This window comes from Nilaparvata lugens, unplaced genomic scaffold, assembly GCF_014356525.2.
Source record: "Nilaparvata lugens isolate BPH unplaced genomic scaffold, ASM1435652v1 scaffold6050, whole genome shotgun sequence".
Lineage (NCBI taxonomy): Eukaryota > Metazoa > Arthropoda > Insecta > Hemiptera > Delphacidae > Nilaparvata > Nilaparvata lugens.
Window position 1 is genome coordinate 1 of NW_024091816.1, and position 18,331 is coordinate 18,331.

Here is an 18,331-nt window from a genome sequence, read left to right on the forward strand (position 1 = left end):
TGCCACAGTATCCTTTGAAAATTATTAGTAGCCCAAATCTATGTGCAATACTGTCAATAGTTAAGCTGTGTTTACATCAATGTTATTAACAAAATGTTAATAACTTAATCCTTATAGATTCTATTAGATTGAACATAACTTATACACATGATGAACATATGTGTTTGTCAAGTTCCGTTCAATATAATAACAAACAAAATCGATCCCAACCAAAAATTGATGACAGGTATGTTGGCACTGGACGTACACTCACACCTGATAGAATCTATAAGGATTAAGTAGTTATTAAAATTTTGTTTTTAAACGCAGCTTTAGCCTTTATTGTAGTTTGTAGTGTTTTAGATAAGTGACTATTTTCTTATTTTGATAATATCAATTCTCTTTTGAATTGAATTACTATTTGCAATCAGCCTACTAAGTTTTGAAAAAAATGCATTTATTAAAATTTCTTCTCCCTCTATCCTAACTTTGTCACTCTATATGTGCGTACAGATTTACGCGCCGCGAACATGAGCAATTCAATTTTAATTAGCTGATGCCAAGCTTTTATATCTATATCTTATACCGTTTCTGTAAAAATACATAATATATAGTCAGCTGCTTAAAGCCAAGCTTTTATATCTGTATCTTACCGTTTCTGTAAAAATACAGATATAGTCAGCTGCTTAAAAGTGAATTGCTCATGTTCGCGGCGCGTATATCTGTACGCACCTTATTAGTATTTATTCCAATGCAATAGTTTTTAACACTTTTAGCCACATTCTCCGCCACCCTCTACCTTTGACACACCACCATGTTTTGACCCATACTCTAATATTCTCTAATCAAAATGATAAGTTTGTAACAGCACTTCTTTTTTCACTCTGTTTCTGATGGAAATCTTTGTTGGAAACTTCTGAGTGTACTGTTAGCTTCAATTAATACCATTTGATTTTATTGTTTTCCAGTATCAACCAACAAAACAGAAGAAGCGAAAAAAGAAAGACTTTGAATGCGATTTTGCGTTTGCATCGAGCACACAAGATTACAACAAGGACACATGGAATGACATTCAAAAATACATCAAACGAAACGTCAAAAGCAAGGTTGATGACAAAATTCTGAAAGCACGAAAAAATTTGAAGAAGGAAGTAAGTATTCACTCATAATTCTCATTTGTCAAGTCTTGAATTGACAGATTTTAAGAAATGTTATGTAATCATATTTGCAATAACAACTTATTTCATTTATTGATTCGATTATACACAATTAATTCAAATAATTAGGGAAGGAATAACGCCACTGTCGCTACTGTCTGTTATTATTGTTTTGTTGGGGTCAGAGTGTAAAAACGGCACAGTATTGATTGATTGAGTGCTTAATTGACAGAACGGAGTGAGGTCAAAGATTCAAGTCGACGGTTTGGCATTTCTCTTAATGTCTATAAATGTTGCACATTAACGGCAAAACGCGGTAATAGATTTTCATGAAATTTGACAGGTATGTTCCTTTTTTAATTGCGCGTCGACGTATATACAAGGTTTTTGGAAATTTTGCATTTCAAGGTGAATATAAAAGGAAAAAGGAGACTCCTTCATACGCCAATATTACCGTAAAAATCAGACTATAAAATTATTCATGATAAATCAGCTGTCTAGTGGACTATAATACTACCCGTTCAAAAACATCAAACATCTTGAAAATGTATCTTTCTATCAACGTTAGTAGACATTTGACTATAATACTACCCGTTCAAAAACATCGAACAGCTTGAAAATTGTATCTTTCCATCAACGTTGTAGACAGCTGCAGCCAGACCTGATAACAGCGCTCACACTCACATTCCGGGACGATACGTCACGGTACGATATAGGACAGAAAGCTCTATGTTTATTTAGGATTTTTCTAGACATTTTTAATTGATAAATTATTTGATAATTTTTGAGAAAACATAACAACAGGTCAATGTAACTCACTGAGCGCGAGGTCTACGTTTCACAGAACTACTAGCTTATGTAGATTACAATATATACTGACTTATACACTACTCATATTCAATAGCTTACAATACAGCAAAGATGAATTTACATAATATAGACTAAGAAAATAATTATTGAACTGTGTATGATATGAAAAAACAGTATGGAATGACTATAGATAATATTGTTATGCATCTACATAAATTGGCGGAGCTTTGGACATATCAATGTCCATTCTTCGGAAAGAATATTCAAAATATCCTCTCCATTAACTCCCTACCAATATGAGAGACTATACCAGTATGTAGTAGAGGTTTATACCAGTATGAGAGACTACCAGCGTCACATAGCTTTACGAAAAACAACTACTAGGACTATCGGCTTGAGTTAACAGTGAAATTTGAAATATAATAATAATATCGAGTGACAGGGGTGGCTTAGGTCTGGTGTTAGACCTGAGTTTTCAGGTCCTTCCTGATTAATTTCAGGGCCTCTGACTTGACCCAACTACTGTTTGTAGGCAGCCAGGACTGATGACTTAACGTGTCCATCCGAAACACGGGAGTGGTTCGAGAAATGTATCTTGTCCGGGCTGGGATTTGAACCCAAGCTATAGAGTATATATTTAGAACATGGATGTTCTATATCATGGGATATTTTCTTATGCTATCATTTCTCTATGATTATAATAATATATTAAAGTATACAGTATTATCTCTATCACTATTAAATTTTATAAAACTTTTAAGTGAAAAAACACTCACATTATTTGATGTGGCGACGTCCGTTTCGTGCTGGTATCGCACATTATAGTGGAAACAAGATGGATAACCAACAAAAGATTTCTGCCGAAAGGACAAAATTATCTCTATGATTACACACTTATATAATTAAAGTATATCATTCAAGATTAATGGTCTATACAATCATATTTTAACATCCATTTTCAGTGTTGAAAATGAATGTAGAAATCCGAATACGCTCCACACGTAAGTTATTAGTTTTATAACTGATTTTTCATTTATTTATTCAAATGATATACACTGCAGTTTCATCAAATATTCCAAAAGTGAAATGTTAACTATAGTGAGGTCATTATAATGGCAGTGTTTGATTAGCAATGGTATTGCTATCCTTGTCTATCATTCAACAAAGCGGATAGCGCTATCTCTTTCTCGCTTTGCTCTGTTGCCGGATCGTCTTTCAACAATGTAGAATTAATAATTAACAAAATATATTATCTTAATAAAAATTTATCATGAAATGATTGAAACATATAATTTCTTGCTTAATAAAATATAATTGATTATTTTAAACGAGAATGAACCGTTAATATTACATCAATAAACATGTGTCAGCTACCGTCTATAGAAGGCATTGACAAGACAGAGGATCGGCAACGTTTTTCTCCTATCTTTCTCCTCTGCCATTATAACGTGGACCTCACTATAGCAGTTCGTCATGGAAAGGGAAATAGATGGGCTTAGATAGATTTATAATATTATCTAAAGGATTAGAGACAACTTCTGTAGGCTACTGTTCAATATCTAGTTTCTTACTATATTATTTAACATGAATTAGTATTAGAATTGAATGAAAAAGACAATATCTGATAAACATAGTTTAAGAGTTTATCAGAGATTGACAATGGTGTAATAACCGAAACCGGTCTTTCTAAGTATCAATAAATCTGTGGTTTTTTGACAATTTCTTTGTCTTTTTCATCCAATATGATTAATTACCACTATATCAACTTCTCAACTACACAAAGAGTAGTATTAGAATCTCTACTCCATAACGTTAGAGATATAGATTCAAGTTTATATTGATTTTTTCTTTTTTTCGCACAGGAAGTTGAAGAAAATGGCGACTCTGACATTGAAGATGAAGAAGCCATCATGGGAAACGGCAAGAATAACTCAGACTCAGAAATCTCCCTATCTGACGATGAACTGAAAAAAGGTAATCATTTCAAAATTTTCTAAAAGCGGATTAAGCTTATGTGATAACGTGAAACTTCCCCCTACACCGATAGATAGTCTAGTTGGGGGATTCCAAAATATTTTGTATATTGTATATAGACTTAACCTATTTCGAACTATGTGTAACCTTATCTAAATTTGGGAGAGGAATAGCACAAAGTTACCTCATTTTTTCTCTCCCTATCATTTTTATGATGTAGCCTACTTATTGTATGAATCAACAAATGATAATAATAATAAAGAATAATTGTATTTCATAATCATGTATAAGTGTTTTTTGGAAAATAAATTTGAATTGAGTTTTTTATGAAAGACTAGCAGGTAATCCGTGCTCTACAAGGGTCGAATTGAAAACGTGACAAACTGAAAACTTGACGTAATGAAATCTTGGAGAATTTAAAATAGGCCTATAACCATCCTCGGTTAATTAAGAATCTAAATTCAAAATTTCGAGTTAATCAGTTGAGTAGTTCAGACGTGATGATGCGTCATAAATGAATTCCCTATCCTAGTGTATAAACCAGTTCTTTCCTTTATTAAAGTATAGATAATATGACACTGCACTAAACTAAGGCTGGGCACACACTAGTTAGTCAAGACAAGACATGATCAGACACGTTTAGTCACAATACTTCACATAGTTGCTTATGAAGCAGCACACACCGATTAGTCATTGCAATTAGACATGACTTCATAAGCAACTATGTGAAGTATTGTGACTAAACGTGTCTGATCATGTCTTGTCTTCTCTTGACTAACTAGTGTGTGCTCATCCTAAAACAAATAAATAACTGTGGAAGCGAATTTTAGTCTTGTCTTTGAACTGTTTTTGTTCTCTTTCTAGATACCCTGAGATTGGAACAGAAACAAATCAAAGTAAATAACAGTGGAAGCGAAATTAGTCTAGTCTTTCAACTGTTTTTGTTCTCTTTCTAGATACCCTGAAATTGAAACAGAAAAGGAAGAAAGTAAAGAAGATGGGCCTGATAAGAAGGAGTCAGACGAAGAAGAAGAAGAGGATTCTTTGAAGATGCACCTCCGTATGACGAAAAGCGTCCTTCTATGAGATAACCTGTCACGACCTCTGTTGAAGGTATTTATAAGTTTCAAGTGAAAAGGTTTGATAATTTTCTTGGTATAATTGAGTTTTACCAGCTCTGTATTTGACTTTTAACTTCAGTACTTAGTGGTCCATGAGAAACATAAGCTCAACTCACACTTACGCGACTCAGGTCGAGAAGAGACTCGACTCTAGTCGAGAGTATGTGTTCTGAAATGGTGACGTCGCGGAGACTAGAATCGACTGGTCTGAGTGTCACCATTTGAAACACATGCTCTCGACTAGAGTCGAGTCTCTTCTCGACGAAGCATGTGTTTTCAAATGGTGACACTCAGACCAGTCGACTTTAGTCTCCGGACCTCACGACTGTGAGACTGAGTCGAGCGTCGACTCGACATGTTGGTCGTGTCTCAACTTGAGATGCATAGTACCGTGCATTTTTATGAAAGTGAGGTTATGTTTTATGAAAGTGATGTTTTATCATTTTAGATAAGACAATATATTCATAATAACTATTATAAAACTTGTTAGGCTACATGCGCAGAAGTGACGAATTGGATTTCATATTTTTAATAATGTGAGGTTAGAAAATGGAGTAGCTTAGAACTGAAGTTGTGACAATGAGCAAGAAGTCGTGAGATCGAGAGATTGGAGTATCCTCGACTGGAGTCGTACGATTTGAGTCGAGGTAGTGTGAGTGAGCCTAAGCCTCAACTCACACTCACGCGACTCAGGTCGAGAAGAGACTTGACTCTAGTCGAGAGCATGTGTTTTCAAATGGTGACGTCGCGGAGACTAGAATCGACTGGTCTGAGTGTCACCATTTGGAAACACATGCTCTCGACTTGAGTCGAGTCTCTTCTCGACCTGAGTCGCCTAAGTGTGAGTTGAGCCTTAGTAGACGAAATCCTTATGATTTTATATTATTAGCATCATTAATTACAGAGGCCCGGTTGCACAAAAGCCGGTTAAATTTTGATCGTGGTTGATTCCACGAGAGCCAATCAGAGAAGGCTTCTTTAAAAGACGACTTCTCTAATTGCTTCTCGTGGAATTAATCATGATTAAACTTAACCGGCTTTTGTGCAACCGGCACAAAGTATTGTAAGTACTAGTAGGCTACTTTCATGCGAGCCTTCTACTTTTGAAGGTGGCGAAATGAGTCTATATTCTTTTTGAAGCGAATGTACAATAAACATTTAGGGCCAAGCCAAATGAAACGTTTTTCAGACGAGTCGGCATGGCATGAAGCTCTCAGATTGGCTGATTATCAGCTGATTGGGTAAGTGTTCGGGAATAAGCTGATAATCAGCCAATAGTAGAGCTTCCTGCCCTGCCGACTCGTCTGAAAACGCCTGAAGAAACGCTTTGTATGGCTTGTTCCTTAGTGACGTTGATTTCGCAAACATCAAGTAGTATCCTCTGCAGAAAGTTTGTTATCATATTTATATTAATATCGGGGCACCGAGTTTCGCTCGTTATTTTTATTTATTGATAAACAGAACACGATTCTCTAAAATGATCGTGTTTATATTTTACAGCTGGCTCCGTTTATTTTTTACACCTATTTCAAAAATGCGGGATTGACTGCCGCACCCTGTAATAGAAAAATAGAAATCCTATTTAAAATAAGTTTATTTTATTTTATTTATAGTATAATTTTGAATGGAAATAATTCTTAAATAACTTTTCAATATTATTCATACCGGTACGAGTAGGTCTAACCTATAAGTGTAGGCTAACTGACGCATGGATGAAGTCTAGGATGGTTAGCTATCAACTTTTAAAATGTTATTCCCGGTATTTTAATTTGTGCTTCTCATACGGTAACGTCTAAAAATTACTTCATTGTTTCAAAAATACATTTTAAATCAATTATATGACTTGTATACTAAAGTATTTTGATAGAATGAAGAAAAAAATGGCGGCTGGGAATTGCTTGTTCACTTTTCCACAGTCACTGTCAAAACTAAAAATAAAATATTCTGGCAAACAGACAACATTGCAAAGCTAAAGAGAGATAGCGCTATATGTTTTGTTGTGTGATAGAAAAGGACATCAACAGTATTGTCAATCCTACACTGCCATTATAACGTAGACCTCACTCTAGTGGAGAGCATGTGTTTTGAAATGGTGACGTCGCGGAGACTAGAATCGACTGGTCTGAGTGTCACCATTTGGAAACACATGCTCTCGACTAGAGTCGAGTCTCTTCTCGACCTGAGTCGCGTAAGTGTGAGTAGTAACTGTTTTGCAACTACAGTTGACCCCCAGAACAGACTATGGAAGACAAGTAGGGCCAGAACACATCAAGCGTTTTTTCAGGCAATAGCCTAATTAGTTGTACTGTTTTTAGGCGATAGGAGCGATGTCGTTCGTTCACCCGACCCCCATCCAGGCAGCTACCATTCCAGTCGCACTGATGGGTCGCGACATCTGTGGTTGTGCGGCCTGGTACCGGAAAGACTGCTGCATACATGTTGCCCACTCTGGAGAGGCTCATCTATAAACCTTTGAGCGGAGCTCCTGTCACCAGGTATGTCTTATGCCGCATCCACACTTTCGCCCAATGCGTATGAATGACGACGAGCGCCAGAGTGTGGATGGGTGGTTTGCCAGCGCTCGCCTTCATTGGCCTTCGTTGGCCATCGCTCTGATTTCTGTCGTGGGAAGGCGAGTGGCCGGCCGAGCATCCAGAAAGGTAGGCAGTGCACTAGAACCGTTTTCGTACAAACTAGCAACGGCAGAGAACTACCAAACTCGTAGTTCGCATCACGACGATGATATCTTTGTCTCGCATATCCCACAATGGAACATGCTCTTGAACTAAACTTATCAACTTTTTATTGTCCATAGTTATACTTTATAAAACATCTTCAAAAAACAAAAACAAACAAAATTGAATAGACTTAGAACGTTGTCAAAAATCCTAACACTACAAACTTAAAAACAAACAAGACTGTGAAACAATTTTAGGAACACTGTTGTCTCAGCTCGACTAGTTAGTTCGGCCGGAAAATTCCATCCAATTAGGATCGAAAAATTGATCGGCCGGAGACGGCCGTATGAACCTGTTGCAATGGACGAGCATCTATTCCTTTCTTTGTTGGGGGATTGTTCGGTAGTTTTCGACCGATGCTAGTTCGGATGAAAACGCTTTAGTGAACGCCCACCTTACACTACGTGGAAGTCCTTGAATCGTTTGAGAACAGGTGTCACTAGATGCAGGTCGGAGCTTGTGAGACGGGGTTACCGTGAGGATGCAATGTGCGAATGTGCAATGAGTCAAAACTATGAACAAATCGAATCAAATTATCTTTATTCACAAATCAAATGATCTTTATTCACAAAAACCTCTTGACCTGTCCAAATATGGAAATACATTGCACGATGGAGGATCCTATTTCAGGAAATGACAAAGTAGTTCTGCGGCTAATTTTTTTAATAATATTTGACTCTGTGTGCCCCAGACACAAAAGAAGAAGAAGAAGAAGAAGAAATAATTTAGTGCGAAATGAGTTGCAAAGAATTTTGGAATTCTGCATCATGATTCGGTTATTATTCTGTTGTCAATATTATTTAAAGCTGAATGTTTGATAGCACTTGATTCATATCTTTTTAGATACTTTGTTAATTATTGTGCCACATGGAATAGTTTATGTTACGGTACATGTGTAAATGCTATACAGAGACTTATAACTGGAAATTCAACTTGTTTCAGAGTTGTGGTTCTGGTGCCAACTCGAGAACTGGGTGTTCAAGTTTACTCAGTCACCAGGCAGTTGGCTCAGTTTACCAAGATCGATGTCGCTCTGTCTGTCGGAGGGCTGGATGTCAAAGTGCAGGTAAACATTAATATTTTTATTTTTCAATATATACTGTCTTAATAAATTTCATAACGATGACAGAAAGTTGATAGAGTTAATAGGGTTCTATCTGAATTGATCTAAAAGAGTAGGCCCAAGGATATGATCACATTGGATGCGTGTATGTGCAAGTACACACTTGGTAATGCATGACCAAACGCGCAGATGAGAAACAAAATGTGGAGAGAGCAATAGGAACACTGACACTGAACGCGTGCACTTGCTGGTTGCGTTCAGTGTGAACAGCTACATGCAAGTCACAACTTGTTTCAATGGCACTTTCCAGATTTTGTTTCTCGTCTCATGAATAATCTGACGTGCACTTGCACATATACACATTCAATTTGATCACCCCCTCAAGAACAGATGCTTCTAGAAGCTCCCTACTTACTAATTGGTTATCCAATGTTTTTTTTTTTTTTAATTCATAATTATGTCTTTTACAATAAACTTACCATTATATCACTCTATCAATTTAATAAACTCTCTCTTTAGGGTTTTGTGGCAGAGAGACCCTAGAGTCCTAACTCCGCCCTTAATGAAGGCAATTATTCAATTCAATTCTGTTTCCCCAGGAACAAATGCTGCGTAAATCGCCGGACATAGTCATCGCCACACCAGGTCGTCTAATCGACCACATCAGGAATGCACCTTCTTTCAGCATAGACCAAGTCGAGGTAATTATTATAACACTAGCTTACCCGGCGAACTTCGTACCGCCAAAAAGTCAATGTATCTCATGTCACACTTGACTTTATTTGGTGAATCATGAAATTTATCTGACAATCATATTTTCATGTGCTTAGTCATGCAGCATTTATTATTCCGACATTGCAACATATTCTCGATCAATTGGTAGTAATATCTATCAGTAAAGTGTTGAATTAAAAAAGATACCGGTAGGTTAATCAGTGTTTCAAAGATGAATTTAATGTTTTCATAGTTGTTGATTGTCAATAAATGGTCCAGGAATATGCGATGTACGATGAATTACACAGAATTCCATATTCTTTCCATCTTCAATTTTAGGATGAATATCAGCTAAGCTAACAAAAATGTAAATTATTCTGTCATTCTTCAGTAATTAATGAATGCAATATGAAAACCCTCTTTCATGAGTTGAATCATTTTTTTCCAACATTTTCCAGTTTCTCATGATAGGGGACTGATAAGTATTTTTGTATCTTCTTTTAGGTCTTCTAAGGAACCATTATCTACAGCTGGTACCAATCAATCAATGTACCTAGAATATAATATATTCCTAGAATACAATATATTCTAGGTACCTTGCAATCAACTACACTTCAACTCCAACTACCGTATTAATACCACAGTACACTATTTTACAGCTTGTAACTTTAGATGTTAAATCATATTATCATCATAACATGATCATCTTTCCGTTCTTCGGTAGTCGCTCGGCCGGCAAGTACGAAAACATAGGTCTGTAAAATGGATTAGTAAACAATTATTATATTAAATTGAAATTTCTGGTCAGAAACCATCCCCAATATCACACACATATTCCCAAAGTTTCATGCCGATATGTCAAGTAGTTTTTAAGTCTAAAGGGAACAAACCCACATGCAGACATTCATTTTTCATATAGATTTGAAAATTGTATTTTGATTGTATTGTTTTTAATTTTTGATTTATTTTGTGTGAATTGAATGAAATTATTGATTGAATGAATTTGTAGGTGCTGATCCTAGACGAAGCCGACCGTATCTTAGACGAGTATTTCCAGGAGCAGTTGCACGAAATAGTGAAGCAGTGCTCTAGGACTAGACAGACGCTGCTGTTCAGTGCCACCATGACGGACGCCGTCAGGGACCTGGCCTCTGTGTCGCTCGACAAGCCTGTGCGCATATTCGTCGACAACAATCAGGATGTCGCCTTCAATCTCAGGCAGGAGTTTGTCAAGTGAGTAATGCTTTTTATAAGGAATGACTATGATTCATGGAACGACTAAAATCTAAAATTGTTCAGGCTCATTAACACAGGATATTTGCCCTAATGTTGGCTTGAGGGTAACCATCCACTGGAACCGTATTCAACCGATCCGTTTGGCCGTTGGATCGGACGAATCTGCCGGCCGTTAATTCGGCCGAATATGGTCGTCCATTGGAACCGTTTACGTCAGTCTAGTTCAGTAGTTGGCTGAACTATTGAATAAATATTGAATTAACTAATATCATAGCCACCTAAGTGCTTCATAAACAATGATTATTTATTTATTTATTTATTTATTTATTCAAGGTGATACACATATAGGTGATTATATTGAGATTTTGAAAATTTAATAAACAAATATCCACTAAATTAGTTATTCATACAATAATCTTACCTTCAGATCATATTTGTTCAGTAATCTTGTCCACAGATTCATTTGAACATCACGTCGATGATATCTTTTATCTCGCATATCTCACAATGGAACATGCTCTTGAACCAAACTTATCAACTCTTCGTTGTCCATAGTTACAACTTTATAAATAAACAGAACAAGTTCAAAAAACAAAAACCGACAAGACTGTGAATCAATTTTGAGGTTTGGATGATGTTGTCTCAGCTCGACTTCGGTAGGTTAGAGCCGGAAAATGCCATTCAATTCGAATCGAAAAATTGATCGGCCGGAGACGGCCGTGCACGGACGTATGAACCTGTTGCAATGGACGAGCATCTATAGCTGTTTTTGTTGGGGGATCGTTCGGACGAGTTCGGTAGTTTTCGGCCGATGCTAGTTCGGACGAAATCGGTTCCAGTGGACGGCCCACCTAAGACAAAGTTACCCGCTCTCTCCAACATTGTTCAATGTGTATGCCGATGATCTGTATAGAAGTTGGAAGCAGTAGATACAAGGATGCATCCAGATATCTCCTAGGGTGGTTCTCAGTTCACTGTGGTTCGCTGATGACCAGGCAATTGACCGAGCGAAGTGAGGTCTAAGATTCAAGTCGACGGTTTGGCATTTCTCTTAATGTTTATATGTTGCGCATTAACGGCGAAACGCGGTAATAGATTTTCATTAAATTTGACAGGTATGTTCCTTTTTTAATTGCGCGTCGACGTATATACAGGTTTTTGGAAAGTTTGCATTTCAAGGATAATATGAAAGGAAAAAGGAGCCTCCTTCGTACGCCAATATTAAAGTAAAAATCTGGTGTGGCGCACTCACACAACTTTCCTTGCCGTTATGAAATTTATCACCAGACGCTAGTGTTACCGTGCTTCTCAAGTCTACTTATAAAGATCTAAACCAGCTGGTGACAGGGCAATAACGCTGTAGACACACGAGGTCTGCTATCTGTTTATAGTGAATGATTTATTGAATCAACAGTTGCCAACAGTTTCATATCACATTTTCTCGAATTTCAAGCTTATTTTCAATTTTAGGTGAAAATGTTACTGAACATTAATTGTAGAGATTTTCATGCTCAATCTTTTCCACTTGAAATTTTTTGTTTAAATTGTATCTGAAGCCTGATAATTGGGGATCTGAAATCGAACTTTAAAAAGATGGGGTGGAGCTCCTGAAATTTTTACAGATATGGGACTTGTGGCAGTAGATAGAGCTTATCGATGACAGTTTTAGGTATAATTTGATCAAAATCGTTGAGCCGTTTTCGAGAAAATCGCGAAAACCCTGTTTTTGACAACATTTTAGCCGCCATCTTGATTGCTTTTGATCGAAATTGTTCGTGTCGGCTACTTATAGTGTAAGGACCTAAGTTCCAAATATCTGGTCATTCCATCAATTGGGAGATGAGATATCGTGTACACAGACGCACTACACTCATACACACTCAAAACCACTTTTTTGGACTCAGGGGACCTTGAAACGTATAGAAATTTAGAAATTGGGGTACCTTAATTTTTTTGGAAAGCAATACTTTCCTTACCTATGGTAATAGGGCAAGGAAAGTAAAAATCAGACTATAGAATTATTCATCATAAATCAGCTGACAAGTGATTACACAGATGTGTGGAGAAGCCAGTCTATTGCTGTATTTTCCATAAGGTCTATAGTTTCAATCAGGTACTTGTGGATGAGAATACTGCGTGAGGTTACTGTTCACAGAAATACTAGTTAATCATTCAGAATTACACAACTTATAGAAAAGTACCACAGGCTTATAAGCCCAAAACGGTTCCAATCTAATTATACAACAGTCCAAAAGTAGTAACGATATCCAATCTTTCACCTTCACTAGATATTGTTGTTGAAGGCTTCTCAAATATCAAGAGACGGATCCCCACATATCACAGTATCAGTCGAGTACAGAGAGAATATTATTCTTCTATAGGTTTTATTCTATAGGGTTCAGAAATTTTGCTATGCAGTGCAATAATTATTGTAATCAGATGTTAGACTAAACTATAATAGTCTGAAGCACTTTATTTATAACACTATTTAAAGATACCAATTTATTATTCTAATAAGATGTATTACTATTATATTATAATCTTTATTACTCTTATAAGATGTATTACTATATATAATAAATTATTGTATCACTCCTTTTGTCATGATGTCTTAATTTTTATTCAAATAATTATTACGTTGTGCTGCATGCATTTTGCGCCCTTTCAAGATATTATAATCATGTAAATTTTTTTTTATTCAAATTCATTTTATTGAGCCAAAAAAGAACATACAGGCCTAGTCAAAACATAAAAATAGACAGATAACAATGTAAAATAAAAAATTCAAGCATATAACAATGGTAAGAATACATTTATAATACAACAGCAGAGTTCAAGTGTCATCATTCAGAATTCATCTACACTATAGTAAGCCCTATTCACTAAGTATGCATAGAGTTCTCTTTTAAAATTTATTGATGGGCATATAAACATTTGGTAACTTTTTAAACAGTCTCAAACCAATTACACTAGGACTTTTGTCAGAGAATCTCAATCTGTGGTGATTAACAAATGGGTCCCCATTGCCACGAGTAGAATACCATGAACATCACATTCTTTTTCAATGATTTAATCTTATTAGCAATGTATAATACTACTCTGTAAATATAAATACATGGAAAAGTGAGTAATTGTAGTTCTTTGAAGCATTCCTGCACGATTGATTGTAATCCAGGTTTGCCAAGTACCTCACTGCACGTTTTTGTAAAAGGAATAATTTTTGACAGTTTAAACCAGACGTACTTCCCCAAAGTTCTACGCCATATACCAGGTGAGTGTAAATGAGAGAGAAGTACACACACTTAGCTATCTCTATTCACAAATCTTACCATATACCGTAATACAAAGAGACCCCTGCTACTTACCAGCTACTTTATCAGCATGCTCATTCCATGACAATCTTTCGTCTACAGTCAAACCAAGTAAATTTACTGCATTAGCATTTTTATAGTATTATCCCCTATCATGACTACAGGCTCGAAAGAAAATATTCTCCTTAAATTGAATTGTATAGCAGGCTCTTGTCGGGATTAACGGAGAGAGCACATTCATTATAAACTGCACAATCTCATTTGAACACAAATTGGCTTTCAGCGCTCCAGCTGGTCAATACTATTGCCATGGAGTAACAGAGTTGTGTCGTCAGCATACAATGTAATATCACAATCATTTGAAACAGACGCCGGTAGATCATTTTATACAAAACAAATTTGGTGAAATAAACTCAATTCAATTCATTATTCCCATAAGTTCAAATGGGACAATTCATACTCGCTCGACCGAGCTGGGTGTGAATAGTCACATTTCAACTCATGGTGATGATATTTTCACTGTACCAGACAATTCACTGATAGTCTTATTCTTCTACGTTGTTCTCGATAATAATCTGTTGATAATTATTCTCTCTATTTACAGGATAAGACAGAAATACGAGCCATACAGAGAGGCAATTCTGGCTTCGCTGGTGTGCCGCACTTTCCATAGCAGTACAATGGTGTTTGTGCAGACCAAGAAGGAAGCTCACCGTGTTCACATCATGTTGGGTCTGTTGGGAGTCAAAGTGGCCGAATTACATGGCAACATGTCCCAGCCACAACGTATGGAGGCATTGAGAAGGTAACTCTTGTAAAGTTATAGTACAATCAGTCGGTGTGCTCGAGGAGTGACTTGTAGTAAATGTATAGTGAAGCAGCGAGCTGAGGAAGTAACTTTGTCGAAGTGTAACATGTTACGTTCTGAAGTTATTTGAGTAACTTACTGCAGGGTCCAAGTTGAAACGCTTTTTGTTGTGTTCTGAGAAAGTCTTATAGAGAAAAGATAGCATAAGAAGATATCCATCATATCGGTCATTGATGTTTCAAATTTCAAACCGATTTTTTGTTAACTCAAGCAACTACTGTCGATTATTACTGTTTTGTTGGAAGTGTAACGCTCAACTCACACTTAAGCGACTCAGGTCGAGAGGAGACTCGACTCTAGTCGAGAGCATGTGTTTCAAATGGTGTCACTCAGACCAGTCGATTCTAGTCTCCGCGACTGTCAACATTGAAAACACATGCTCTCCACTAGAGTCGAGTCTCTTCTCAACCTGAGTCGTGTAAGTGTGAGTTGAGCCTTGTGTGAGCAAAGTGTAAGAACCAGCGTCTCATAGCTTTACGACAAAGAACTACTAGGATTATCGACTTAAGTTAACAGTGAAAATTGAAACATAAATGCCCTATACCTTGGGATATCATCTTATGCTATTTTTCCTCTATGGTATTATATAGTGAAGACAGAAGGAGATACCATGCAGATTACACAAGAACCCAACATTTCAAACTAAAACCACAACCACAACCCAGATACAGAAATCTCCTCATCACCAGTGTTGCAAGGAAGGCACTATACCAAGACATTTCAGAACCCAACAACATTTCAAACTAGAAACCACAACCACAACACCAGATACAGGAATCTTCTCATCACCAGTGTTGCAAGGAAGGTACTATACCAGAGACATTTCAATCATTTAGCACCAAATTATATAATCCCCTCCCTGTAAACTTTAAATAGATTAATCATCCTAGACAGTCAAAACAATAGTACACAATTGGTTGATGAGCAAAGGAAGACAGAACATAGAAACATTATTTCAAACAACAACTAACCACCTAATGACTTACTAACACTAACTAATTGATACACCACAAAAAACTAACAAAACCTACTCTAGAACATGGTACGCCATAGTGGAGTAGGTCAATTTCCACACAGAAAAAACTTATCAAGTAGAGAACACATTATAAGAATCTTTTGTAATCACTTTGAACAATTAATTACGACATAGCAGTCAGGTATTTATAAATAAAAGCTATTAGCTTCTACTTACATTAGTGTAGCGCTTTCGGACACTAGTTCCTTCATCAACACTGGCTGTCACTTCCGTTGTTGAATACATGTGGTATTAAGCAGCGTGGGTTGTGGGAGTGGCGGGAATTTTGTAATGTATTCAACAACGGAAGTGACAGCCAGTGTTGATGAAGGAACTAGTGTCCGAAAGCGCTACCTAATGTAAGTAGAAGCTAATAGCTTTTATTTATAATACCTGACTGCTATGTCGTAATTAATTGTTCAAAGTGATTATTTAACAAGCAGTTCGTAATGGAATCAAACATTGAAGAATCTTTTGTAACTAACAATTGTATGTAATATTGCAATTTATCTAATATTTTTGTAATTGATGTGTAGTTTTAGTTTTTTTGGGGAAATAAACATTATTTATTTATAGTAGTTGAGCTTTCTATGTTTGGTTACACCAAGCTCGGTTAAAACATCTGAACATGGTTAAATCAGGTATGATTTACAATGAATGCACTCTGCGATTTCCATGGGAATAGTTATTAGATAATTCCAGTGCACAATTCTTGTAAAGTACCCGGCTTGACAATGCTGTAATGTCTTCACCGGTCTTGGTGAAATCGGGCAATAGAGTTTGCAGTAAATTGAGAAAGTGAATAATAATGAAATATTTTGGAGGAGATATGGTGTAACTTGTTACAATTTGCAGTGACTTGAGAGAGTAACTTATTGCAGGTTCAAGTCTAACTTCTATTAATGTTACGTGTAAACACATGGACACATTGAGAAGGTAACTTTTTGGTATCATAGTTTAGGTGATTTTACGAACGTATTTGTTCCTAAATCACGGTGTGATTCTAGAGTGTTGAGAAAATAGTATATTTCGCACCTAGGGCCGAAAATGAGACTTTTCCGGCTCGAAATCGGTTTTTAAGAAAAGATTGATAGCCGGAAAAACATTTTTGCCCGTGGTGCGAACGCTATTTTTCGCCACACACAAAAATAAACAATAATATATATGAGAATATTTTTTTATTAAGCACTTGTGGAAGGTCATAGCTCTAGGAAATCTGAGGTAATTTGAATATCAGGAAATTGTCCAAGTATTTTTATTTTTTATTCTGATTTGTCTAAATAACCTAAAAGATTATGTTCAATTATGTAAGAGGTTGAGTTTATACTTTTTTATTCTTTTAAATGACAATAAAATGATATTATTATATGGCCCGGTTGCACAACAGCCGGTTAAATTTTAACCGTAATTAATTTCACGAGAACCAATCAGAGAAGGCGTTTTTGAAAAGACGGTTTCTCTGGTTGGTTCTCGTGAAATTAATCACGGTTAAAATTTAACCGGCTGTTGTGCAACCGGGCCAAAATGTTTAATTATTATTGAATAATAAACACGAATAATGAAAAGTTTTTGATCAGCTTTTTAGCACACTTGAAATTTGGCCAATCTGAATGTCAACGTCAACAATGCTTGTTGTCGACTTCGGAAGTTTAGGTTAGAAGTTCTATCCTACTCTGAAAATCGAATTTGAATAGTTTATAATATATATCTTATCGTGTATTTCGTTCATCAAATAAAATGACAGTATATTATTGCAGAATACTTTATTCATTCGTGAAGCTTAAACTGATTCCGTTTATAAACTATTTGTAAAAACGGTCAGCACCATGGATATTGCCCAGTTTCGTGATAAATGCGTACTATGAGGTTTGAGGTTAGATTCTATTATACTCTGAAAAATGATTTGATTAGTTTATGATATATTATTTGTATTACATTCATCCAATAAAATGAGTAGTAATTATTGCAAAATAGAAGCATAAACTGATTTCATTTCAACCGTTTCCGTTTGAACTATTTTGTAAACACGTTCACATCAAATCAGAATCAGCTGACTTCAAGGTTATTTTACAGCCCTAGGGCCGTAAAAATTTTACCGGCCTGGTCAGAAAACAATCACTTTCGGCCTCATATGATGCACGTAAACCAGCTCATTACATCCAAGTGGGGCGAAAAACACTTTACTAAAGTGAGATAAATTTCTTTTACACGGCTCTTTCTCAAAGACGGAGGTCCGATGCTCTATCCTCCACTAATCTCTCCCACTACCTAGCAGCATTTTCCTTCTTTTGTGTATGTGTGAGAGAGCTTGTAACGCTTCGCTCCTCTCCACTGCCATGTTCCAA

The 18,331-nt window shown here is 36.3% G+C and overlaps 1 protein-coding gene across 1 annotated transcript; it reads left to right on the plus strand.

Annotated features, from left to right (window-relative positions):
• Window positions 1-911: 911 nt before the first annotated feature.
• On the plus strand, window positions 912-14,912 carry LOC120356174 (probable ATP-dependent RNA helicase DDX27; the record flags this gene model as incomplete). Its single annotated transcript, XM_039445044.1, is given in 11 exon segments — window positions 912-1,130; window positions 3,809-3,920; window positions 4,877-4,956; window positions 4,958-5,007; window positions 5,009-5,033; window positions 7,357-7,451; window positions 7,453-7,536; window positions 8,722-8,845; window positions 9,442-9,543; window positions 10,566-10,789; window positions 14,708-14,912. Coding segments are annotated over 11 exon segments (1,320 nt in total), but the record flags the coding sequence as incomplete, so codon positions are not given.
• Between the last annotated feature and the right edge of the window lie 3,419 nt (window positions 14,913-18,331).